Below are 25,906 nucleotides of genomic sequence, written 5' to 3'. Positions count from 1 at the left end.
ATTTATGTGTGTGTGTCTTTATTTATCGGCCTTTAAAAAGAAGATGGCTACAAGGCACAATTGCTGTAACCTCAGGCATGAATCACAGCCTGTCAGAGCTCGACTGTGCTGTGACAGGACATTTTCCTCTGAGCCATGGTCATTGCTTTCTCCAGGGACACTATCCTATTAGCTTCCCATACATTTTTATTTTATTTTGTTGTATGAGCAGCACTCTTGTGTAAGCTCTTGTTAACTAACATTTGGAAATGCCTCAGTTTTCAGATAGTAACACAATTACATGAGAATGTCAGACTTTAAGTGGTGCAAGAGTTACTAGCTGTTTGTTGGTGGTGACTTGTTGAGGAGGGGAGTTAGCATTAGTTTAACACCTTGCACACAGAACATGCCAAATGAGGTTAATCCTTCTCTTTGGCAAACATACAAGACCCATAATCCCTATGTCTCCCACAGTCTCTCTCCTGCGACCTCAGAGAAGCCACCACTATTTGTTATTTGTTACGATTTCATTCAGCTAATAAAGCGAGAAGTTATAAGTGCTCAGTGATTGTATTTGTAGAATTTCCTTTTGTTTTATGGAACAAGTTTTGTTACTACAGTAATTAAAGTCTGTTTGTGTAGTGTCGGTTAAACGAGTCAATAGTGTGTTGCGCAGCACTTAAAATGGCCTTGTGGAGAGCTTGACTTTATGAATTTTTTAAGAAGGGTAAATTAAGAAGTATTAATCATATGCCCCCAAAATATATCCCACTTTGCACTTTTAGAGAACTGGGGGAAAAGATTATGGCAGAGGCAGCTCTTTCTTGTTATTTTTTTGATATTCTAAAGCAATTGCACTGGTACTTAAAGGTCAGAAGAGCACATTTTATCTTCCGCACGAGCAAGACGTTGCTATTTGTTTGTGCTGCCAGGGAAAGCAAAACTGAATTTCCGCTGTGTGTGTGTATTGTGCTATAGAAACAAGCTCAACTTGTTAGCTTTGCCTTGCCTAACAAGCACAACATGTGTTATAAAATTGATGTTGATATAGACTGATACCCACAAATACACACTATTAATGTCGGATTCTCAAGAATTTGCCATTTACCAAATTCTAAAAACTTTCTGTCATGACTGGTATAAAAGTATCTGGTTTACTATGCTTTTTTAAACTTTACCTCAGTAAAGGATGCGCATATAAGGTTTGAGATTACAAGTGTCGTCCATTCAAATACTTTATGAAATATTATTTCATTCCAATTAATTGGAAATTGGGTGTCAGATTGCAAGATAGAATACAAACTGACATGGCTCAATCCAAATTTATGGGCTCACCTCATTTGGTATGAATCCAACATGCTTGTATATTGGTGACGTAATGTTTGGTTGCTAACTGTATTATTACTTGTGTAAACAAAGCTTTGTACTCTCAATGTCCAAACCCATGATTGTTTCTGATTTATTGTCAGTGTCACTCTAGCACTTGCTCAGGGCTTGTATCTGAGCTGTTTGCCAAATATATTTAACAGCAAAGGCAACAAAAATATATTTATTAATAAAATACTGTTTCATGGCTAGGCTGGTAAGAAATGTTGATTATATTTATTAGATTTTCTCAATTCACACCATTGACAGATGTGGGTAAAGGTTAGTTTTGATCTAAGGATCTGACTGGCAGGTGTTTGTGTTGTTGAGATCCTGCCAGGCTTTAGTGTTACACGACCTGTATGTGAAATAAACCACTCTCTGAGACGCCACGGGCATCAATTCTGTATGTTTTCACATGAATCCTTCTAAGAATATTGATATTTGCCCGGAAGCTGTGTGATAGCCCAGAGCCAAAATGAGGAGAGTTCATGCTCAATGTTTATGGCAAACTTCAGACTCTTTTGATACCGTTAGAAAAGCAGATTACATTTTAAAAGAATAAAATAAAATGGATGTCTTCCTCCTCTCAACTGTGTTGTTCTGGTTAATATTTTCAGGCAATTCTCCTTTCAGCACACATGGTAATGTTAGCCTTAGTGTTCACAGGCCATCCAGAAATGTTTCCATTGTGTTGATGTTATTGAAAGGCTATAGGCCACTGGTAGTGTTTGCAAACTGTCTGAGCGCTTCATTATGCTCTCTGGAAACTGCAGCGGGGTCATGCGAGCCAGCAATTGATATGCAGATTTCAGTGGACAGCAGCAGTTTTAGTCTAGCTCGTACGTGCGCAAAACCTGCTAGTGATCGATTTTTAGAAAGCACCCTAAGCTGAAAAAAGAAAACTAGCCTAACGCTTAGAATTATGGAAATGCTTGATTGGTGACTTGCAGTTGGAGGAAGGAGACATGTCTTGAGTGTGAGTGTGAGTGTGAGTGTGACACGACCAGAGCTGAAAAGTAACTCAACAAACATGCCAACTTTCAGGGTGGGCAAGATTAGAAGGAAGAGCAGTTCTCTGGCCAAAAGAACAAAATACCAGGCCATAGCTGCCTGGAGGATACTTTACAGGCTGCTTTTCATGGTGAGTGTATTTATGAGTCATGAGGAGACAAAGCATCTCAAAGGTGTCTCTATTGACCGCTTGATTGCATTTCTTTTAGGGTGGATCAATTTTGAAATACTGATTGGTGTTTGAGAGAATTGATCCTTACATAAAATATTGATCCTGCAGTAAGAGTATTTTTATTATGATTATTAATGGGGTTATTTAATTAAGGGGTTATTTACATTAATTATTTCATTGTTTATTTGGCAAGTAAATTGTGTATTATATTATATTGAGGCTATTTAATGTTAATAATCGTTTATTAATGTTCATTACAAATACATTTCTGGGTTATGGGCAGATGGAACACCATTTACCTTACAGCATAAATAACCAAATAATGCTGTAATACTTTTGTATTTCTATATTAATATGATATTTATTTATTTAAAACCTTTTGAATCATTTATGCATTTTTAAACAGTTTCAAAAATAAAACCATAAACAGTAATAAGAACTGTAAAACGGACATTTCGCGTAGCTGTTATTTGTTACCACCAACTATTTTCTGGCTACTATTATAAATATGATTTAAAATTCACTTTCTTTTCAGTGTAAACACTGCAGGTGTAGTGATGTTCGCAGACTGTAAAATTCAACACTGTAAAGAGTTGTCCCTTTAGCGGTTGAGACATTACTCGCGAATACCTTGCTAGATACCTCAGCTGTGAAGCAAAAAGGCCAGCGCTGGGTCTGTTTTAAATACTTTGAATCCTCTGGAGTTGAAAACCCATCTTTGAAAAGCTAGTCTGATGTTGATATGCATTTTATTTTAGGCTTTCCTTTTTGCTTGTAAACTCTTCTCTGAACAGGCTTTCTTTCTTTTAATAATGTTTCCTCATATAGTTGCCTCTTTGAATGCTCCATTGCGTTAATGATGTTGCTTATTAGTTTAGATATGGCTATGCTCTGAAATAGTCGGACAGTCTTGTCTTTGTTTACAGACGTGACGCAACCATGCAATGATGTGAAACTGACATTTCCTGTGAAATCCAACCTGACAGCTCAAATTATACATTATTATTGTAAAGGTTCTGAATTAGGGTGAGGGTCCCTGTAAAGAGAAAAAAAAATGTATATGTACTATGTTTTTGTTAATTTTTTAACAAAAAATCTTCTGTAATGCAGTGTCTAAAAGTGGTAATATATAACTGAATAAGTTGTTTACTTTGTAATTAGATTATCCATTTCCACCAGTTTGACCTATTCAGGGAAATGAGCAAATCATAGTTTAGTAGAGGCACTGCCTCCTCTCACATGACTTTTCGCCTGTACTTTGCAGTTATGCTCTTTACATTCATGGTGTTTAGTAGCTCTATAAGAGCATAGTGAAACCAAGGCATGGCAATGAGCCGCTGCATCCCTCTGAATCTTTATCCGCTGTTGGACTGTGACCCCGTTTACACACACTTCAGAAAACGGCTTATTCCAGGGTTTCTGCGAAAGCAGCGCTCTGAAACTCATGTAGACACGCCGTTGAATGGATTAAGAGAAGGTGCTTTAAAACGGCTGTTTCCATTACATGTACTATAAACAAGTAGCAGATTTTTGTAGAGTGCGCAACTGCGCATGTGTGCTGAGAAGACGGGATACTAGGCAGAGGTGGGAAAAGCAATGCATTTAAATAGAGGGAATGCATTGACGTCACTTTCCCGCCGGAACACACACCCTCAGCCGGACTGAGTGGCAAAAGAGCTGCTGGGTGACTGGATTTAATAGGGGAAACTGAGAAAACGCAAGTAAAACAAGCAATTTCCAGTTTAAACCAAAGGTTGGACTCGATATAGTGTTCCTTAGAACTTACCAAAGATTCAGTGATCCATGGATATTGACAAGCCGCCAGGAATCGTGTTTCCTGACATTTATATGTGCCTGATTTCGACACCGGGGAATAAATTAAGCAAATTTGCCTGTGACCACTTTATATAAATACTATAGGTGGGTCTAAATCTGGGTGATCACTTAAATAAATGTCATATACTGTATATTCATATCGTCCAGCCCTTTTGTCAGTGTTTATTTAAAAACATCCTATTATGCAGAATATACAATGGCAAATATTTAATTGATGAGTTGTCAATACAATATATAACAACATAATATATAGTGTATGATTTTACCCCTAAATTCAGCATATTGACACAAAATGAAAACTGCAAATCCACCTTTCGCTGCCTGGAGTTCAGTTGTTTCTATGAATTGCAGCGATTCATTTTCTTCTCTGTTCTGCAGCTTTCGGCAGTCTGTAAAAATATACCTCAGATTTATTGTGAAACCTATTTGGACAGTCAATCGCAAAGCTCTTTCCCGTTTTAGATGTGTTTTGGGTGTTTTTCGCGGAATTCACGCTGACAACCAATGCTGCTCAGTGTTTCTGCCAGTGTGTGTTTTCTAAGAGTGCTTTAGAAAACCAGTGATTTAAAAAAAGATTTGAACCCTTTTTTTTATGTACTGTAGATTTTTTTCGTTAATCCAAATTTTTGGAGGAGGCACTGCTTCCACATGCCTCTGCTACAAATGCAGTTGTGACCAGATGTGCCCTGACCACCTCCAAAAGAGTCTTTGATGATTGAATGGTAAAGCATTTTCAAAATGCATTGAACCCTGTCTTTATTTAGTGTTGTCCATCGCATTCATATAACCTGAAACAGATGGTAATAAGGTCTGAGTGGGGTCAGTTGTATCATTCGGATCGCAAGCTTTCAAAACGTGCACTGCCAAGCAGTTTTGTTCCTCTTCAAACTGTGAGCTGTGGAAATCTTCTGTCAAGTAGGATAGATTGTCAGACTGAAGCTTTTTGACAGCTGGTCTCACAGCACTGGAGGGATCTAGGGAAAACCAGAACTGAAGCTTTCAACTATATTATGTCTTGCACTATGTTGCATGTCTTTTTCACCTCCACACGATTCATTTATTATATCTTAATTAGATATTTAAGACACCTAGCATGCAAACAGATGCTGGTGGTTACCACTATGCAGATTCTGGAAACATTTTATGTTGCCACGATGCAGTAACGTTCTGTAATTCTACATCTATATTTGGAGGTTTGCCCTGTTTGCTGGTCAGATTCTCACAGTGACTTGAATTTATACAGCCAGTTCACACTCAGCGTAAGTGTGTGTGTGTGTGTGTGTGTGTCGTGAGGAGAGCCTCACACAGATAATTTTCAGGTGCTTTCGTGAGGCTAACAGGAACCTGTATGGGGTCTTCACAAGCACTAGACACAATTACTGTTATCTGTCTGTGCCAGGCTGGGCTTTCCCACCTATTCTTCAACAAGCGCTCCATTAATGCGTCAGCATGATGTCTCCTGCCTCCTTCGGCCTCTTATTTATGTGTTTGGAGTTTTTATTATACCCCAAATCTTGGCTTGTATATCACGTGAGAGCACTCGGGAAATAAAGGGATAGTTCAGCCCAAAATTCTGCTATAATTTAGATACCTTCATGTTATTCCAAACCGGTTTGCATTTCTTTCTTCTGTAAAACACAGATATACTATGAAAGTCAATGGGGTCCAATGTTAATTTGCACCCATTAGACCCCATTCACTTTTAAAATGTCTTTTAAAAGAAATTCATAAAGTAAATGATTACAGGACTATTTATTTATTTATTTATTTTATTATTTTTGACAGATTTTTACTATTCTAATTACATTTCTGGTTTACTCTTATCAACTGAAATTAGAAGAAAGTGTCTAAAATATTTCTTCAGAGGCACAACTTTTTTACTGACAGATTTACTAACTCTTGATCCCATATCGAAGTTTTATCCACATTATTGTCAGTCAGACAGGAAAATAAATCATTTTCAATATATCTGAATATAGTGAAGAAGCTTAGCCACTGACACAACTTACCCCAAAGCAGATACCAGATGCTTCATTTGATAGTTCACTATCTTTAGCCAAACAATTGGCATGATTTTACACAGTACATTGACAATTCACCAACATGTATGATAGATATTTTTATACCTGGATACGTTTGCAATGAAAAAAATCTCATTTGACCTGCCATGAAGAAAAATAACTTGTATTACTATGCAGGGCTTGACATTAACTTTTTTGCTCACCAGCCACAGTGGCTAGTGGTTTTCCAAAGTTTCTAACCACTCAGCTTGGGGAAAAACTGTAATCTAGACATTTTCATTATCTCATAGTTTGTCAGCAGGTATATTTTAGGCTGGTGTCACTTTTTTTATGCACACTTTTTATCACCATTAATGCGCAATAAGCAGCAAAAAGAACTCAATTTAGTACTGAGAGTCAGCTTTATGCTTGCAGACTTTGTGTTTGAACACAAAACCTGCAGGAATTAGTAAAATTATGTGCAGCACGTGCAATCCCACGCCAAAATTCAAGCCCTGTAACACCAACAATATTCATCTGGAGCAAAAGAAATGAGCGAGTGAGGAGAGGTGTGTTTGTGTGTCACTCGCTGTTGAAGAGATGAGAGAGATATTTTGTATCTATTCTGCGGAAAATGAGTATTGGAAGCGTTTCAGATATTTCAGTGTCTATGTATTGAAAATGTATATTTTTGACAGCATTGCTCTTTGTTTATTATTTCAGTTGCCTTTTTAAAAGACTACAATTGATGAATTTTTTTATTTAGGCTATATATAAAATGTAACCCGCCAAAGTGGCTAGTAGGAGTGACTGCGTTACATGCCACTGCTGAAATCCACCCGCATTTGTCAAGCCATGTTATTATGTATGTATAGCAAGTATACTGTAGGGTCATATGACAAAAATTATGCAGCTAGATTACACCGTTTACTAACTGACACATTTTACCACCCTCAGCCTATAATTTGCTCGCTTGCTGTTTGAACATATTCCTTTTTTTTTTTCTGCTTGTGTGCATACAGTTCATGCTATTTATACTTCATATCATTGCAAGATGTGTCCACAATGCATATTTCATGCAACCTACATGCTGAGGCATAATGTTGATTTTTCACTGCAGTGTTTTTGAGGCTTCTTAATCTCTGTTTAACTAATGTCTGAGAAGATGTCCTGGGAAGCCCCAGTGTTTACTTTGGGTGGTCCTACCACAGCAAAGCTTTCTGTCAGAAGATTGGGCTGAGCTTTACCTATTCCTCCTGCTCTTGCTCTTTCTCTCTCGGCACGCTAAACTGACTTTGAAGCCGCTGCTGCACATGGTCTCTGGAGTGGCCGGTCTGTTATTAGTAAACCCAACTGCAGAACAATCTGCTTGTTCCTTGTGAGATCGTATTTTCTCTTTTTTTTTTCTCTTCTGGTTTAGTCACGACTCATTTCACACAAACAAACTTTGCGGTGCTGTCTGTTTCCTGTATATTGATCGGTTGTTGTAAGGTCTTTGGTTAACTGGACTCAAGTTAGCGTATATGTTAAGACAGGTCAAAGTGCTGAGTTTATATATTTTTTGCAGCAGCAGGATGTATGTGCTCTGTTCAATATGGAGTTTGTCTGGCTGGTTTAAAGCCAGAAAAGGGCTTTGGTGTTGTTTTTGTCCCCTGTGGTCACAGATCTGTCCTTGTCAGCTGTTTCACTTGTTCACAGCTCTCTGAGAGCTGAAACTGAGATGCTGAAACCTTTATTTTGAGACATTCAGTGTAAGCGATATTGCTGTTTGTATTGATGTACGTCCTTAATAAGAACTTGGCTGCGATCCTTACCAGTGTAAGAGCTGTACACATGAGATGTGACCCTCAAATCATCAGTGTCGTATTATTTTGAAACCGATCAATGTTTAAGAAGATGTGATGCAGCTATGGTCTCTGGGGTGTAGATCCAGCATAAATTATGTAATGCTTGCACACACTTTTTATATGGACCACTTCTGTCACGTTGTCATCTTTGCTCATCACGGCTAGGAAAAGCTTTCAAATATGTGTTTTCCCACAATGCACTGATAACAGTGGAGAACTAAAGGACTTTTTAATATTTACTCTATATTGCACTAAAAACTGTATTTTCCATGTATGAACAGTCATTTATATAGTACAACATACATTTTTTCTTCAGATTTAATAAAATATGACATTTAATAGAATTAAGAACTTAAATGACACATTTGGACATGAGAATGACATTGGCATGTTTATTGTTTTCTTTTAGTCCAGTAGTTTTCTGTCTATAAATTGTCATTAGGTCTACTCACACACTAAAACACTGGATTCAGACTATTAGTTTTCTAAACATTGGCTTATTTACAATTATTAACAGCATGTCTGTGATGTCTTGATGTGTCTGGAAAGGAAGATCATGTGACCTGGAAGCGTGCATCACAAACCCCTTAAAATAAACAAGACTTTAAAATGTGTTTATAATTATAACCAGGTGTGTTTGTCGGATTAAAAAATAACTAATAAATCACAGAGATTTCTGTAATTACAGAACGTTATAAGTTTTTTTAATGAACTTAAAATAATGTTCATATAAAACCATTATAATATGGGTTAATTTAGCCGTACCTTTTACATAGTATGTTTGTTGATGTTTATGCTGTACAATGTAGCACATTCATTTTCACACAAGTAATTTAATACAAGTACTATTTAAAACATTTGGTATCAGTAATTTTATCTGAGCATCGATTCCTTTTGATAAAACGCAATTGTTCGTATATATATTTCCGCTCTTAACACCAGTGTGTCTTAATCCCATAAATGATAAATGCAAGTTATTATCAAAGACTGGTAGCCCAGCATACAGTACATGTGGGTCTCGTCTATCAGAAGCAGGGGTGAGCAGCGCCAGTGGATCATCGAGAGCTGGATCATACCGTGACACTGTGGGGGAACGCATTATAAATTAGCATTAGCTAATTCAGGAATTGGCAAAGAAGATGCTTCGTTAATTTTGTTCAATGAGCTAAACAACAAAAGTTAATTGCAGAACTTTTTCACAGCTCTAATTATATCATTATGTATATAATTGATGGAAGGAATAAATTAAGGCGTTAGCCAAGTTTGTCTGAAAACAGCAGGTGATTTGCCAGTAGGTAAATGTCTTTTGGATTATGTATTTCTTTTTATACGCAGAGCAGAGGTGTGGATTCGGAAGGCAAAAACAGACTGGATATTTTTTTGTGGGCAGAAGGAATAACAGGAACATATACAAACCAATAATATTGGAACAATAGTGGTATGAAAACTAAATGGAACAAAATGGAAATGTGTTTTGATATATTTTATTAAATTTATTACTAGTTTATTTATTTGATTCTCACCTTGTACTTGCTGTTGCTGTACTAATATTACTTAAAATCAGGTGTAGTGTCAGTTCTGGCAGGTCACGTTAGTCAAGTTTGCATCAGCTGATTCATGTCCACCTATAGGAATACGATGGCAATCACAGCACGTTGCCTTTCCAGTTATCCTTCAGCTGCTTTCATTGTGTTGCTCAGGAGCTTATTACCCTCCACCATCCCCAGCTCCTCCTCTTGTCCACAGTCAGGATTTAGCCTCTGACAGTCCTTAATGTAATTGTCATCAAAAACATGAATCGCTGCTCTCCCTGCTCTTATCAATGCTAGGCTGCATGGATGCACAGGGAGTTCTTACCCGAAACAGAACCTTACCGCCAATCCAAACTGTATGCTAATTGTCAATTGTCTTTGAAGGAATTGGTGAGTGAAAATTGTTTCAAAGATCAGAGCCATGGCCGTGTGGGCAAGTGTTTCGACATACATATAAGAGGTTGCACTTCATGCCACCCAAATTCGAGACCTGACTCAAGGCCCTTTTCCCGTTCCAATTCCTCTCTCTCTTCTCTCATGATTTCCTGTCTTTCCTCCTACTGTCTTATTTAAATAAAAAGGCAAAAAAGCCACACAAAAAGCAAAACAAAAAATGTTTTATACCTTTCTTTTGTGTGGGTGTGTGTGTGTGTGTGTATCCTCTATTGTTTTCCTAAATAATCGATGGATTGGTTGACATTGGTATCTAGTTTAATGTTATCTTAATTGTGTCTCCTGCAGAGTGTGGATACAGTGTGTTCACTGTACAACTCCTTCCAGGAAGGCTCTGGGGGTCTGATGGAGGGCCAGGAGGAGCAGACAGGGCCAGAGGTCCCCATGCTCAGGCCTTGTCCGCGTCACATGTCTGCTACAGAGAGACTGCGAAAGGTCATCCAGGAATTAGTGGACACAGAGAAATCCTATGTAAAGGTGAGAACTGACCCTGTAATCCCCTATTAACATAGTTCAGCAGAAAGAAATGATCTCTCACGTCAAGTAGAAATCCATGTAGTCGTCTGTACGATACTTCAACTTCATTAAAATGTAACTGTTTCACCGAATTATCCAGAGCCATGCCTATCTGGAAGTCACACCTCAAATTAATGATAGACCTATGAGGTGAAAATGGCTGTTTTAGCAAAACATGTTTGATGAATAGAGTCCCGAAGGACCGCCTACTAATTACCTGAAAAGATAGCCTCCCCTCTTATCTGTTTCCTCAGTAATACTGAAACTGGCAACACATAAATGATCATATGCAAGTTTTACACTGCTGATGTTCATAGTGAACCTTTTAGATTGCATTAAAAGTGTTCTGTTGTAATGTGCTCTACATGGTTAATGGGTGTCTGATTATTCAGCGGTCTGTGATTTGTTGGGGGGGGTCCTGCGCTGGAGCTATTTGTCTGTGATATGCTGCATCGGCACTGGCGGACTGCTATAAATCAGCCTAATGAGAATGTTGAGGTTGATGCACCGACAGTCTGCCGATGCCATAACATGGCCGCCGCACATGGCGCAGGGTCGGGGGCTGTCAGGGGAAGACTTTGACTGTTTAAACCTACTGTATGTGTGACAGGAATCTCCCTGATTAATGGCTTTGCTTTAAACCATCACATTTAATTACTTCTAATATGAAACAAAATCTGAGCTTTCAAATTCTGTCAATTTTATAACAAAATTCAAACAATAAATGTCGTTTTGAAGCTCTTTAATGTGACATCAGATCGTGTGACATGAAGAATCATCTCTTCCTTTTCACGGCTTTCTGTGTTTTCACTATTCTACGTTAGGGGCGCTATTAGGGATCTTCTGAAAGATTACTGAATCTCCTGATCAAAACACAGGTGAAGAAAAAGCAGAAACAAGCGATATCTTATGTAAGCATATGCAAAATAACGCGATCATCAACATTAAACAGCATATAAATCAAATCTGCCTAATGCTACTGAATGAAATGTCGACCCAGGACAAGCTATAGGACTGTGCAAGCATTAGGGGTGTTGTTGATGGACTCGAAATGTGATTTTTCTCAGCTTTTTGCTCAAAATGTTGCTTTTTTATTAAACTTACACAAATTCAAGTGTTGATAAAAAGGAATGCATGAAGCTAGAATAAAATGTTAACCTCAAGCTGACTGGCCTCTGCTGATCCTGCAGCCAGTGAGATTGCTTGCTCAACATTTATTTGCTCAACAGTGTTTGCTGTAAACTAGTCCTGCAGCACATCTGCAGTTCCTCTAAACCCTCCACCTCCCCCTGCTCCACCTGCCTAGATCTGCTGGATTTATGTATGTCTATTTATGCAGCAGCAACAGCAGCATATCTTACATATCTCACAGCAGCGCATCTGTGTATCTATTAGCAGTAGCAAGTCCATACTTGCTCTGCAGAAGCAGCGTAGCAAATCTAGTCCACCAAGACCAGATACATTGCCATATTCAATAACATGCTAAAACTATTTCAAGAGTTATCATGATTGAAATGTTTATAGACAATTCAGTCTTTATTTGAGAGTTGATTTATTAGGTACGTAAGGGATAATACATGGCAAGCTGTGCATTAAACAGAGGCAAGGCATAGTGGTTGTGCAGCTGGCTGTGGATTATCCCTCTTATACCATGGTCATTTGCCAGCATTGACAAGTTTAAACTGTTATTAATGTTTGCAGCTCAGTATTTGACTGGAAGGGTAAAAATGACATTCTTTTTTAATGTCTGTGTGTGCAAAGCCACTGTGCATTAATAATTAAGTTAATTAATAATTAATTAAGTTAAAGTTGTTATTGATATAAACTGTGATTAAATCGAGTATTCAGACAGACCATGGTATAAATGAATAATGTGATTGATTAATTATTAAATAAACATTTATTTTTGGTTTCACTTTTTTAAGCTAAATGAAAACTTTGATTTCAGGTTCAGTAAAAAAAAGAATAATTCCGTTGCATCACTAAAAATGTTACTCCATCTTAGGTAGGGGTTGGAGTCATTACACACTCAATTCAGATATATCATTAAATATTTAAATCATTTAAATAAACATACCATGTAGTAAAAAATGCGCATGTAGTATTTTAGTTGATCACTCTTGTCAAATCTCTGATTTCTGAGAGACGCACAATGGCAATTTGATTTGCGATCGCGCTCTGCTCATTTCATTCATAAAGTTTACACTCATTCGTGTTAGTGTCTATTTAAATGTTTTAAACCTTGTATGATATCAAATAGTAGAAAATGTGTATGATGTAGTTTAGTTGATGTATCACTCTTGTCAGAGCTCAGGCAACACGACAATTTTATTTGTGATCTCGCTCTGCTCATTTCATTCATAAAGTTTACATTCATTCCCCTCACATTTATTATTGCGTAGTTATTTTAGAGGTTGATGTGTAATATATTGCTATGCTATCCCTGGCTCACCTGTTATCCAGCAAACATGAGGAATGAATGGGTCTGCCAAAAAATCGTTTTAAAGCCATTATCCGTGCCTTTCCGAATAAGGTATTCGACATCAGGCACATCCCTACTCCTAACTTTTTTTTCTTTTTTTTTTCTTTTTTTTTTGACCTTACATTTATGAACTGACAGTATAAGGATACTATATTACCCATATACAGCTGGATATAATGTGGTCAAAACAATTCTGGAGATGTGAAGATGTGTGTCTTAAATGTCTGTTTCTTCTACAGGACCTGAACTGCCTGTTTGAAATTTACCTGAAGCCCCTACAAAAGGAGACCTTTCTCACCCAAGACGAGGTAAAGCTGAACCCATACTGGAGATAGATTCAAGGGGTCAGTGTTAGATTGAGTTGTCAGATAACAGATAGCACAGTGATAAATCATGCTTCATTTGCCACAAGCTTGCATGTCCCCACTTTCCCTTCTCTCGTGACTGATGCCAAAGACTCACACGTTTAACTTGCCAGTTTCAGACTGCCGCCCAGTGAACTGGATATGACCCTGACACGGCTCAGGATGTCCCTGAGGAAAGATCAGTCAATATGTGCTGAGAAGTGGGCCATATTAAAGCCCCGTTAATGGACGCTGGAGCATGCCCTCGCACACATTAGACAAGGACTAAACATAAAGTGGCTTTAGCGCTGGTTCTTAAGTTACTTGTGACAGTGTGGGTGGCAATAACAATTTAGAAAGAGGCCTGTGTTAGAAAGTCTATGCAAGCACAACTGAAACGAAATCTGCAGATTTAAATGGAGTCCCATTTTCTTTGAAGTAAATTCTAAATTTGTACCCTGTTATGTAATTTTCGCTTTTATGTTAAAGTTTTTGTTAAGCAGCCTTGCACACTGGAATCCCTTGCTTGCATGCTGTTTTTAATGAATTAATATTGAAATATTGAAAGTTCTGTTTAATGGTTGTGGGTTTCCTTTCCCCAGATGGAAAGTCTTTTTGGCAGCCTTCCAGAGATGCTGGACTTCCAGAAAGTTTTCCTGCAGACCCTGGAGGAGAAGATCAGTTCCTCCCCGAACTTCCACACGCTCGAGACCCCTGTGCAATTCAAGGTGGACATGCCAAACATGGCTTTCATTCATACTCTCGTCTGTAATATATGAGCATTTTAGTAGTGAGCTCCCTGTTTTGGGAATAAAATTCTTTTTAAGTTAAAGGAATAGATCACCCAATTTTTTTTTATTCTGACATCATTTACTCTAGTTTTTTTTTTTTTTACTTCCATGTAACACAAAAGGGTTTATTGATTTAGTCACAATATGTGGAAACCCATGGCTTCACATGCCAAGTTTGAATGTGCAAATGCAAATGAGGGGAAGATTTTCAATTAAAAAGCTTAAAATTGAGTACGACTTTGTATATAGTGCATGAGTCATATTGGCTATGTTTATTGTTCTTAATGAATTTTTGTCAGTTTTGGAGCTCTGTATGGTTTAATTATGATAAAGAGAAGCTCAGACATATTCACTGCAAAACAGCTCCTTTTGTGCTTCATGGAAGAAAATCAAAGAGGTTTGGAATGACTTGTGGGATGGGTAACATTAAAACTGTCACTCAAAGTGATTCTGACTCCAGTGAAAGACTTCTGGATCATACTTGCTTCTTGATTTCAATGCCATCTTTCTTTCTTTCTTTCCTTACCTACTGTAGAAGCTGCTCTTCTCACTGGGTGGTTCGTTTCTGTATTACGCAGAGCACTTCAAACTTTACAGCGGCTTTTGCGCCAACCACATTAAAGTGCAGAAGGTTCTGGAACGAGGTACAGCATTACTCCTCACTTGCATCATCTATGAGAAATAAAATAGAATAGAATATTTCTATTAAATATAGAAGAATTGATCCGATTTAATATCTTGGGTCCTTCTGGGATGTTTTAGGCTGGTAATGTCACAACACAAAGAGCCGTTGTTGGTTTATCTTCTCATCATAATCTACAGAGTATTAATAATTAGCTACTATAAATGTTGAACTTAATTTATGCGTGCAACATTAGCCTGGTTCTCCATCTCGGGCAGTCTGCCCAGTGAGAAATGAATGAGAGGCTGCCCTGCCCACATTTAAAGTGGAAAACTGTACCATGGCCTCCTTTTTAATTCATCCCATTACAAGATGAGAGCAATCCTCAGAGCAGCCACAGAAATTGCACTGTAATGGCTATAAAACATAAACACACTCTGTTTAACCACTGCGGGGTGAGGACATGAAACGCAGACGCGACAACAGGAGTGTGTGTTGCTGTCTGTCAGCGGTGCTCATAATTATACTGTATATTCTCACACACTGCTTCTGTTGTGCCAAGGTTTCCGTTTGCAAAGCGAAAACGACTTTTTTGTGTCGTCTTGTTAATTGCCTGCCAATTGCTCCCTGAAGTGTCAATCCATCTGGGGCGAGGAGTGCCTCAATTACTGCTCTAATAGCTCCTCTTGATTTGAACCACATTTATCATTGTGCGTGCTGTCGTGGTGTTTAACTCCCCTCACAAACTCCTGCCAAACTCCAGCCAAGACAGGTCAGAAGGCTTCGTGACGTACACAATCTAGTCCCTCCATCCTCACCTTGGTGTTGTTCATTGTCTGCAGTGTTGCATTTATACTGCAGTGTTTTAATGAGGTGTCAGGGAGCCTGTGCTGCCTCCTTGTGGAGGGATTTTTGTGCCCTGTGTGCATTTTACCTGCAGTGGCCATCCAGAAAACACTTTCTAGCTCAGTGGGTGGCGCTGGAATTTATGATTTGTCTTTCTCTCCAGCCAAAACGGATCGATGCTTTAAGGAGTTCCTCAATGCAAAGAATCCCACCAAGCAGCACTCGACCACGCTGGAGTCCTACCTCATCAAACCAGTGCAGAGAGTGCTGAAATACCCCCTGCTGCTCCGCGAGCTGGTGTCTCTGACGGACACGGACAGTGAGGAACACTACCACCTCACAGGTACATCACCTGGGCTGCTTTAGTGGGTTGTTGAGAATTAAAGAGAGTTTTAGAGTAAATCTCTGAGCTGCCCTTTCCATGCTATGAAAGCACGTTGTGACCAGGGGCCAGTGTGGAAATTGTTCAAAATAACATGAATGACATGAGGGTAAGTAAACTATGACAATTGTAGTTTTTGGGGGAACTAAACACACAACAAATTCTGGGATTGTTCCCTGTAATGTCACCGAGGGATATTTTTTTGGGCATTCCCATTACAAGATGATGTCAAATGGGTGTAACAATATATCGTGTCACAATATATTGCAATACAAAAATGCAACAATATGTATCGTGGATGGTGACAATATGTATAATTAACCTAAAATAAAAATTACTGTGAGAGAAAAAATTCAAGTTTTCAGAATTTTTGTGTCAGTACTACTATATATAATGTTGAATATAATGCATCATAATGCAATGGCGGAATATTTCTGGGTCCTGATAATGTCAAATGTCTGATATAACCAGTAAAAAGTGGCCTACATGATTTTAAATATGTCTAGTCCGTGTCAGAGTATATTCGTCTAAAATAATTCTGTATTTTCAGCTTCAGAATCATGAATATTTTTATTCTGGTGTCACCATTGTACTGTGCATTGGGTTCAATGCATCAAGTCCAAGCCTATTCATTTACACCCACAATGTAATATCAAACTTAGCATTTTAATCAACAGTAAAAAAAAAAAGAACTTTTTACCATATGTCTTGGAGTATCACAATAATGTTGTATCGTGAGTTCAGTATTGTGATATGTATCGAATCGTGACATGAGGGTATCGATACACCCCTGCAAACTAAACTACATTTTGGTGTCTGGAATCAAAGCCCAGTTTGAATGTATCTTAAGACATTTTATTATTATTATTACAGAGGCACTTAAGGAAATGGAGAAAGTTGCAAGCCACATAAATGAGATGCAGAAGATCTATGAAGACTATGGTGCAGTATTTGACCAGCTGGTATCAGAGCAAAATGGCGCTGAGAAAGAGGTACAGATGCATATCTAGTGAACGCACCAGGGTAATACCCTGATTTAACTGCATATTCAGTTATCATCTGTCTCTCTCTTCCTCTTTTTCTCCCAGGTCACAGAGATTTCCATGGGACAGTTCCTCATGCATTCCTCTGTGATTTGGCTCAACCCGTTCCCATCACTGGGCCGTATGAAAAAGGACCCTGAGCTGACTGTTTTTGGTGAGGCTTTCCTCTTTTCCCATGAAACCATTACATTCTTAGTTGTGCCAAAATAAATGTTTTATACCTTAATATGTTGGTAGTTTTTAAATCTATCTAATTCTGAGGCAATATATGGGAAAGTTCTTACGTCATGCAACACTCGGCTTGAACTATGCAGAGCTTTTTATAGCTTTGTGAAAGTGTGTTGGGCTGGTTTTGGCAGCACTTCTGTAGCCTCAAAGACAAATAATTCTGTCGTTTTCTAAAATTAACATATCTGCTTGACTCTGATTTATCTTAGTTTTTAAGAGAGCTGTGATACTGCTGTACAGGGAGAACAACAAAGTGAGAAAGAAGATGGTGAGTCTTGTTTTCACCTCGAGTCTAATTACTCTCGCAGCTCCTTAATGGGGTCCCGTCATTTTGTCATTTCTTTTTCATGCATTATACTGTGACAAGTTTAGAAAACAATACTAAATATTAAGAATATTTAGTAAGAGTAAGAATTAAATATAAATATTGAGCAGTCATTTAATTAGTCATCCTTTTTTGACATATAAAAATACAGATTTTGGAACCAAATGGTTTTGCCGATTGCTTTTTTATAAATGGTGTTTGGTGATTTGAAGTTGTAGACTTTATACATTCGTATAGTACAGTTTTATTTATTTTTTAAAATACATTCCTTTAATTTCATATGCATCCTTTGTTTGCCAGCCAACTTCAAGATCAGCCCATGGAGATCAGGATCCATTCAAGTTTCGTTGGCTCATTCCCCTGTCAGCTCTACAGGTCAGACTGGGCAATACTGCAGGTAAGAGACACGTCTGGCTTGTTTGAGCTATTGATAATTACCAGTCATTTTTAAATGTACAAATAAACAACCTTGCCTTTTAATGCTGTCTGAAGACACAGACTGCATCTGGGAGCTGATCCACACCAAATCCCAGAAAGAGGGCAGGCCGGAGACGGTGTTCCAGCTGTGTAGCAGGTAAGAATTATCTACTTGGTCATTTTATAAACTTAGTGTCCCATTTTATTCCATACAGAGCTTAACATTTGACTTTTCTCTCACTTGCAGCACTCCAGAGTGCAAAGTCAACATCATCAGGGTGATGCGTTCCATCCTGCGGGAGAACTTGCGTCGAAACATGCAAAAAGTTGAGCAACATTCTGAGAGAGTCTGTAAAAAGAGGCTCACTCCCCTTCGGAAAACTTTGCCAGCTTCTGCTAAGCTAGGTCAGTGTGACCTCCCCTTTACTCGCATGTCTGATAATGTGCATTGGTTGGAAGAAATGGCCAACATCGTGATGCATCACTGTGGAAGTGTTAAAGCTGCACATTACAGATCAATTGCTAATCTTGAGGCAAGACTTCAAAGTCTGTTCACCGTTGGTAAAAAATGACTACATCACAAGCTGGCTTTGAACTTCAGAACTTATTAAAATATAACCATGGTCATAGCAACCATATGATGGTGGTTAACTTTTAAGGGTCGCTATGCTGTCTGTCAAACAAAAGGATATTGCGAGTTGGCTTGTTCGTTATTGTACATGATAGTTTATCATAAATTAGAAAGGACAAGCTTTTGTATCAGGTTATGTTGAAAAACAAACAAAAATATGGTAGAAGATGAGAAAATAGTGCAATTACAAGGAGAAATACAAGTATCATTAACACGTGACATTAACACACAGAAAAATGTGTACCGGATACTTTGCAGATGCAAACAAGGGTAAATTATGTGTTTTTCTAAATCTTTCTTAAAATAAAGTTAACTTTGTCACAGCTGCATGTCATATCATTTATTACTTATCAGAACAACCAGATGTTAAAAACCAAATCAGAACAACCAGATGTTAAAAACCATAGCTTCACACCAGAGTCCATCCAGCATGCTTCTGTTTTTTTTTAAATAAAACAAATAATCCACACATATGATGGCCTAAACACGCACACTTTATTCATAATCTTTTTATTTGATGGAGAAAATATCACAATGGTTTAAAATGAAAAAAGGTCAATGTCATAAAAAACAACATGTCTGATCAAACGCTTGCATTTTTTGAGATTACTGCCTAATTTCGAGAACAGAATGAACAAAACTACACTAACTAGCCATTCCGGATAACTAGTGAAGAAAATTCGATGGACAAAATGGTGGACAGCAACAGCGCAGCAATTTGGATTTTATAATGTGGATCACATTGCATCATACATTATATTTTCGTCAAGTTAGATACGGATTATGAATCACTGAAACCCCTATCTAAACCGCTCTACTTGTTTGTCGGACTCCGCCATGGTTGTAGTTTAACACTTTATTCGTGTTTGTAGTCCCAACCGAATACTCGTCCAACGCGCAATGGGTTGTGGGCAATATTAGCCGTTAGCGCGTGCACGGATCTGCACTTCGGATTCTAACCGGAAAAAAATAGACCATCCGGTTATCTTTAAAAATAATAATTTCAACATACTATGCTTTGGGACACTCCATCCTAAATAGTATTCGAAATTAGAATTATAGTATGCGAACTGGGACGCAGCACAAGTTCAGTTCATGGAGCTCTCCCCTAATGAGCTGATGATCTGAATCTGTGTCGGATAAGAAAGAGAGAGGTTGGTCTCCTGGACAAGAATTGAAAACCACTGCTCTCAAATGTCAAAACAAAGAGACTTGTGTAGCAGTGGCAAGTTAAGAACAAAAATAGGGCGTCTTGTCAACTAGATGCATGTGATGACGCATTGCATTTCGACAGTGTAGACATGGTGTGATGTATTGATGATATTTGACCTTTGATATTTGACAGTAAGATCCACGACTGAGTTTGTGTGTTCACCACAGGTTCTTCTCGAGGATTTTGGCTCTCTAAACTGCCTATAAATGACAGTTCCAACCCCAACAATGATCCATTGAGGCCGTCTCTACCAGATTCAGATTCAGCCAGTGTGAGCAGTGGAAACACCAGCAGTGCCAGCGCTCCTCTGGATCAGCAGAGCGACCTCAAGGAATCCAGCATCATCAGTGATGAGGACCACGAGAACATCGACCAGCAGGAGTGGCTCGATCCCAGTGCCATCGAGGCCCAGTTCTGCAGGCTTCGGGTGACGGAGGACTCCCAGACTCCTGCACCCCGCGTGCAGCCGGAGAGCGCAGAAGTGGACTCTCCTGAAAGACGGTCTTCTGTAAAGCGAGCTCACTTTGGCGCGTTCAAACGTAAGTCTGCCAGAAGCACGGGTAGCCACAGACGCAGCCAGGCGGACCTAGTGAACATGCGTCGACACAGCCACTCGTTGGACAGCCAGACCGAGGTGATGGCGAATAACGTGGATCTTAACTCACTACTGGAGAAGGAGTTCAGCGTGCAGAGCCTGACCTCTGTGGTCAACGAGGATTTCTTCTATGACAACCCCACAGAGGCAAAGAACGCACCAGCTTCATAGAACAAAGATTGGCATGTGTTCAACACCTGTATGCTTGATCTGATGTGGAGCCACATTATCCCATGCAGCCTTTCCAAATTTACCAGACAATTTAGGGAAGCCCCTGAAGGCCAGTCTTTATTTTGTGGAGCCACCGTTTGACAGACCTTTATTAAAGATGGCGTTAAACGTTGAGTAATTCTCCATGATCCAAAGCACTAATGTACTGAACTGCCCACATAGCAACTGTTTCGCACCAGAGAACCAAATAACTGGTCTTGGTTATGCTGTGTAAGAAGGGCAAAGGCATGTGTGTTTTCCCACACACACATATTAAGAGCTATCCAACTACAGAACCAAATTTTGTCAAGTTTTTGATTTTGCCTTGTGTTTTGGACAATACATACATTTCTTGCTTTAAATATAAGCATTGCTAATATTATGGATTTTATCATGGATTTGCTTTGTATAAAATGTTTAATTTATCAGCAAGTTTTTATAAATATATATTTCATTTTAATAGGAATCTAAAAGGCTGGTTTAGAATCTGTCAGGAGATTGATGGTTTAACAATAATTTCCCCTTTGTTATAACAAAGTGGTCAGCTGTAAACATTCAATCAGGAATTTAAATGTGCTATGATGGAAATGTACCTCTAAAATAAAGCCTGCAGTTGTCCTTTTTTTAGAATGTTCAAATGTGTAAATATTGTTTTTTCATGGATTACTGTGACTTAATTTGAAGAGTTTATATATGTTTGACACTTCACAGTCAAAAACTGTAATAAAAGGTGTCTGATTACGTTATTTTTGTCCTAATGACATCCTGTAACCTGCAAAAAGCACAAACTTTGTTTTACTGTTTGATAAACAAAGTAATAAAGTGCATACGTTGTAAAATGACACACATGAATCACGCTTTAAGTTTGAACATTAAAGACAAGAGTAAGGTCTTAGACACACAAAGAAAATCAATTTTACAAGCACACATGTATCCAAAAGAATATGTTAAATAATTTATTCATCAAAGTCAAATTATTTTTAGGTAACGATGGCAAACGTTTTTCCTCTGACAGATGGATGTCAGCCTCTAGCTGTAAAATGATTAAAGCATTCCTATAGCTGTTTTATGATATGGTTTTCTGGGTAACCCTGTCTCTTCCTCTGATCAATACAGAGTGTGAGACTAGGGGCCTCATTTATTAATGTTGCGTTGAAACGTCAAAGACTGTTTTTATAAATATGAACGTTGGCGTGGATTTTACTGTATGCACACTCTAAGATCAAATCTGTGCATACACGTTTTATAAATAAAGGCCATCGAGCCTGATTTGATTCATGTCATTTTTCTTCCTATTTATAAAGCAGTCCACAATGTGTTTAAATTTCTACCATAACTTTATTTTTAGCTCCTTACATCTTTTAAATGCTTTTTTCACCTAGCCCTTATAGAGTGGTTAAGTGTCAAAACCAATGCACTTTTTTTTAGTTGAAAAACTTTAGCTGATTTAGCCACATTTAGCTCACTGCTGGCTAGTTGTCTGCATACTCCATTCAAGAACAAAAAAAAAAAAGTGCAATTCATGCCAGCTGCTGTAAATGTAACATTAAAAGTCTGCTGTTTCCTTAGCTAGCGGTTGCCAATAACATTTTCCTCTATTGTGGTGTGAAGGTGAAGCCCTTTACGGTTGCTGCCCGACTGTCTCTTTTCCTGATGCTTGAGTTTCAGCTCCTCTCTGAATTCATAGTCGATGAGGCCTTGATTCTCCTTACAAAGCTGGCTGTAGGCGTCTGCTAAAGCCCTGAATTCAGAAATGGAGATCTCAGTGGGCCGCAGTGTGGGATCCACATCAGCACTGCGCAGCAACTCTTCCGTCAGTTCTAGACGCTGAGACTCGGGGAACAGCATCCTGCAGGAAAGAAGAAAACACTCATCACACGCTGACACAATGAGTTAATGTAGAAAACTTGACGAGTTGCATGGAAGTGACGTTATGTGGTCTGTGCGGATGTTCGCTTTGCTTTTCTTGTTTGACAAGCGCTGTGACGCATGTGGTTTATGCAGCTGCTTGTATTACAGATGTTCCATCTATAGAATTATTTTGTCCGAATGTTGTTTTAGAATGTTGCAAGTTAGGAATTCCAGTGAGGAAAACAGTCATGTCTATTTGTAGAACAAACAAAACAAACCCAACAGAACTACTGTATTTAAAAGCTATTCACATGAGGACGTTTAAACTATTTTATACTTTCATTAATGTGATTCTCTACTCCAAATAGGAAGAAAGACATGGCAACTAGTAACTGACCTGATGCAGACACATAGCGTCTTGTTCTGGAGCGAGGTTCACATGAGGTAACGTGAAGAAAAGCAGGGCAGCCAGAAATCTGCCCAAATGGTCCTCACACTCCTCACTCCAATGATACATAATTGCTGAGTTTTGTAACACTTTACTTAAAGGCTTTATGTATAATGCACTATGAAGGTATTTATAATGCACATTATAGGCTAATGCATTATATCTTTTCATAAATAATTGTAACCAAAGTTAAAATGCATTATAATACTTGCAGATTCTTAGTTAAATCTGATATTGATTTGGTTGACATGTTTTAAAGGATTATACTCCAATGGTGTTCAATGAATAATGAATTATAACTGTGGTTACAATTATTCATGAGACCATACAATGCATTACAAGGCATAATTAGTTTCATAATAGTTTTATAATCCATTATACATAAAGGCTTAAAGTAAAGCATTACCTTTTTTCCTTTTTTTATATATATATATTGACCCTAGCAGTCTGATGCAAATGACTCTGCCAGGGATAGACTGGGGTCTTGGGGTGTGTTCACACTTGGCATGTTTGGTTCGATTAAAACAAACTCTTGTACGATTGCTCTGTTAGTGCGGTTTATTTGAATTAATGTTGCCATCCAAACCCTGTTCAAGCGGAAAGATGGGTCTTTAGGGTTGGGTATCGGGGGTTTTTTTTCCGATACCGCTGCCAAATCGATACTTTTAAAACGGTACCGGTGCCTAAACGCTGCCTGACCCGATACTTTGATAAAAAGAGAGCCTCAAACCGATGGTGAATGACATTAAATAACGGCTTTTTTATTGAAAAAAATATATAGATTTTTTAATATATTCAGTTTTAAGAATTTTTTTGAGTAAATATCGAAACCCATCGTAGAAGAACGCCATCATTTGCAACTGTGACATCAGGATCAACTGAAGGCTGGATTTTCAAAAGTACGTGAGGTTTGCGGCTCTATTCTTGCAGTAAACTTGCACAACATTCTTGAATGAATAATTTATTAGATGTACTCCGGTCTGTTATTGTATGGACATCGGCTTTACATTTTCACACTATACATGACGTGGAACAAAACGAACAGTGATTGGTTGCGTTACATGTCCGTCAGTCTTTGGCTGATATTTTTATTCTTAAATACATAAGTGAATGTGTTTTGACATTTAAGAAACCATTATAATGATCATGATTCATGTTAGTTGATCTACAGTATAACCCACAATGGGCGCCATGTTACGCACGGCAGTTCAGAGAATTGTATCTGTCAGATTTAGGCCTACAACACATCAATTCATCCACTTCTCCCGAAATACATTAAAGTGAGTGGCTGGTGAAGTGTGAGAAGAACAGAGTAAATTGTATAGTTACCTAGACGATGTGTATCTAAATACATCATCAATTTATAATTGAAAGGATTGTTATTGACGCTTCCATAGACATCAGTGTGTATTTTACTAACTATAAATGTTGTTTTGCTAGTACTTATGTGTATTTATATATCTGAAACCTAAAATAAATGTGGTTGAAAACACTGAATAGTTGTGATATAATATGACAGTGCTGAGAGCGTCTGTCTGCCAATGCACAAACGCAGCTTTGAATTTAGAAGTTGATGATCACGCGATCTGAACGTTCTAATCACACCGGTGTGAACGATCGTACGCGTCAAAGGGTTAACTAGCGATCACATGCGGTGATGATGCTTCTTACGTTCGTTTCGGAGAACCAGAGGGCAGATATTTCAACCGACAGCTGAGGCATTTAAGTGGCACCGAAATCTGCGTTTTGATTCGGTCCGGTTACATATCGGTTACTTAGGTACCGGTTCCATATCGGTGTCTGGTTTCGGTACCCAACCCTATGGTTCTTGGTCCACTTCCAAACAAACTCTGGTGCGATCGCTGAAATACACTCCTTTACACACTTTATAAGCTCTTCACGAGTTCTCAGCTAGTCAAAATAGCATCATATGAAGGCTAAGCACATACAACGAAACGAGCACATTTAGCCCCGAACACAGCATTGTTTTGGATGTTCGGTAAGTTGAAATATATGTGATAAAATCCGACCATTCAGGTTGTGAATGTATCCCTATGTCTTTAGGTTCAGTATCTTTAGGTCCGGTGTTAAAATGCTAATGTGAACGCTAAAAGGACCAAGACTACTTTTTTTTTTTGGTCCAGACCAGACGAGCCAAGCAAACCGAACTACAAGTGTGAACGCACCCTTGGACTGTCTAAAAGGTTGTAGTTAAAAGTCTATTTTTCACAACCTTTGTTTTCACGAGTTCCTTGTCCACACAAGTCATGAGTGTCCAATCCTGGTCGAGGAGAACCAATTTCCTGCAGAATTTAGCTTGAACCCACTGCACACCAGAGCCTGGAAGTGTGTAGTAATCCTGTTTCTATTAAACACCTTGATTAGCTTCAGGTTCAGGGCACCCCTGACTTTTTTTATTTTTTATAGACATATACCATGTTTTGCTGGATGCAGCAAGTTACACAACAGTACAAGCCATTGCGCGGACTGTACTTCTATCTCTCACAACCTTGTTTCATTCACCTCTAAATATGGTGTCTACCCTGATTAAGGTAGCCAGATTAAACACATTGAGAATAGAAGCAAAAGAGAGTAGTTTTGAAAAGTAGTTGATAGAAAGCCTGGGAAATGCTTACTGGAGTCCTCTGCGACAGTGCTTCCTCCGGAACTGGAAGGCGTTCTTGACAATCTTCTCGACCAGCTTGAAGGGCTGCTGGATCTGGGGCTGAGCCAGCGGTGTGAAGTGCACCACCCCCACATCCAC

General features: G+C 38.5%; 2 protein-coding genes across 5 annotated transcripts in view; one reads left to right on the top strand and one right to left on the bottom strand.

The window, feature by feature from the left end:
• Positions 1–21,589, top strand: part of tiam2a (TIAM Rac1 associated GEF 2a) — a 111,957-nt gene extending 90,368 nt beyond the window's left edge. For all 3 annotated transcript variants that reach the window (XM_082143398.1, XM_082143399.1, XM_082143400.1), the window contains exons 16-27: positions 10,487–10,675; positions 13,436–13,504; positions 14,143–14,268; positions 14,867–14,975; positions 15,963–16,142; positions 17,055–17,173; positions 17,270–17,378; positions 17,662–17,720; positions 18,078–18,174; positions 18,270–18,351; positions 18,442–18,599; positions 20,206–21,589. In XM_082143398.1, the coding sequence (XP_081999524.1) occupies positions 10,487–10,675; positions 13,436–13,504; positions 14,143–14,268; positions 14,867–14,975; positions 15,963–16,142; positions 17,055–17,173; positions 17,270–17,378; positions 17,662–17,720; positions 18,078–18,174; positions 18,270–18,351; positions 18,442–18,599; positions 20,206–20,804 (1,896 nt within the window). In that variant the 3' untranslated portion in view covers positions 20,805–21,589. The remainder of the gene's footprint in view (positions 1–10,486; positions 10,676–13,435; positions 13,505–14,142; positions 14,269–14,866; positions 14,976–15,962; positions 16,143–17,054; positions 17,174–17,269; positions 17,379–17,661; positions 17,721–18,077; positions 18,175–18,269; positions 18,352–18,441; positions 18,600–20,205) is intronic.
• Positions 21,590–21,776: 187 nt separating this feature from the next.
• Positions 21,777–25,906, bottom strand: part of tfb1m (transcription factor B1, mitochondrial) — a 33,676-nt gene continuing 29,546 nt past the window's right edge. For both annotated transcript variants that reach the window (XM_082143586.1, XM_082143585.1), the window contains exons 7-8: positions 25,779–25,906; positions 21,777–22,692 (exon numbers count right to left, since the gene is read on the bottom strand). In XM_082143586.1, the coding sequence (XP_081999712.1) occupies positions 22,413–22,692; positions 25,779–25,906 (408 nt within the window). In that variant the 3' untranslated portion in view covers positions 21,777–22,412. The remainder of the gene's footprint in view (positions 22,693–25,778) is intronic.

This window comes from Leuciscus leuciscus, assembly GCF_965113295.1.
Source record: "Leuciscus leuciscus genome assembly, chromosome: 17".
Taxonomy (NCBI): Eukaryota; Metazoa; Chordata; class Actinopteri; order Cypriniformes; family Leuciscidae; genus Leuciscus; species Leuciscus leuciscus.
This window is presented reverse-complemented; position numbering and strand designations above follow the sequence as displayed.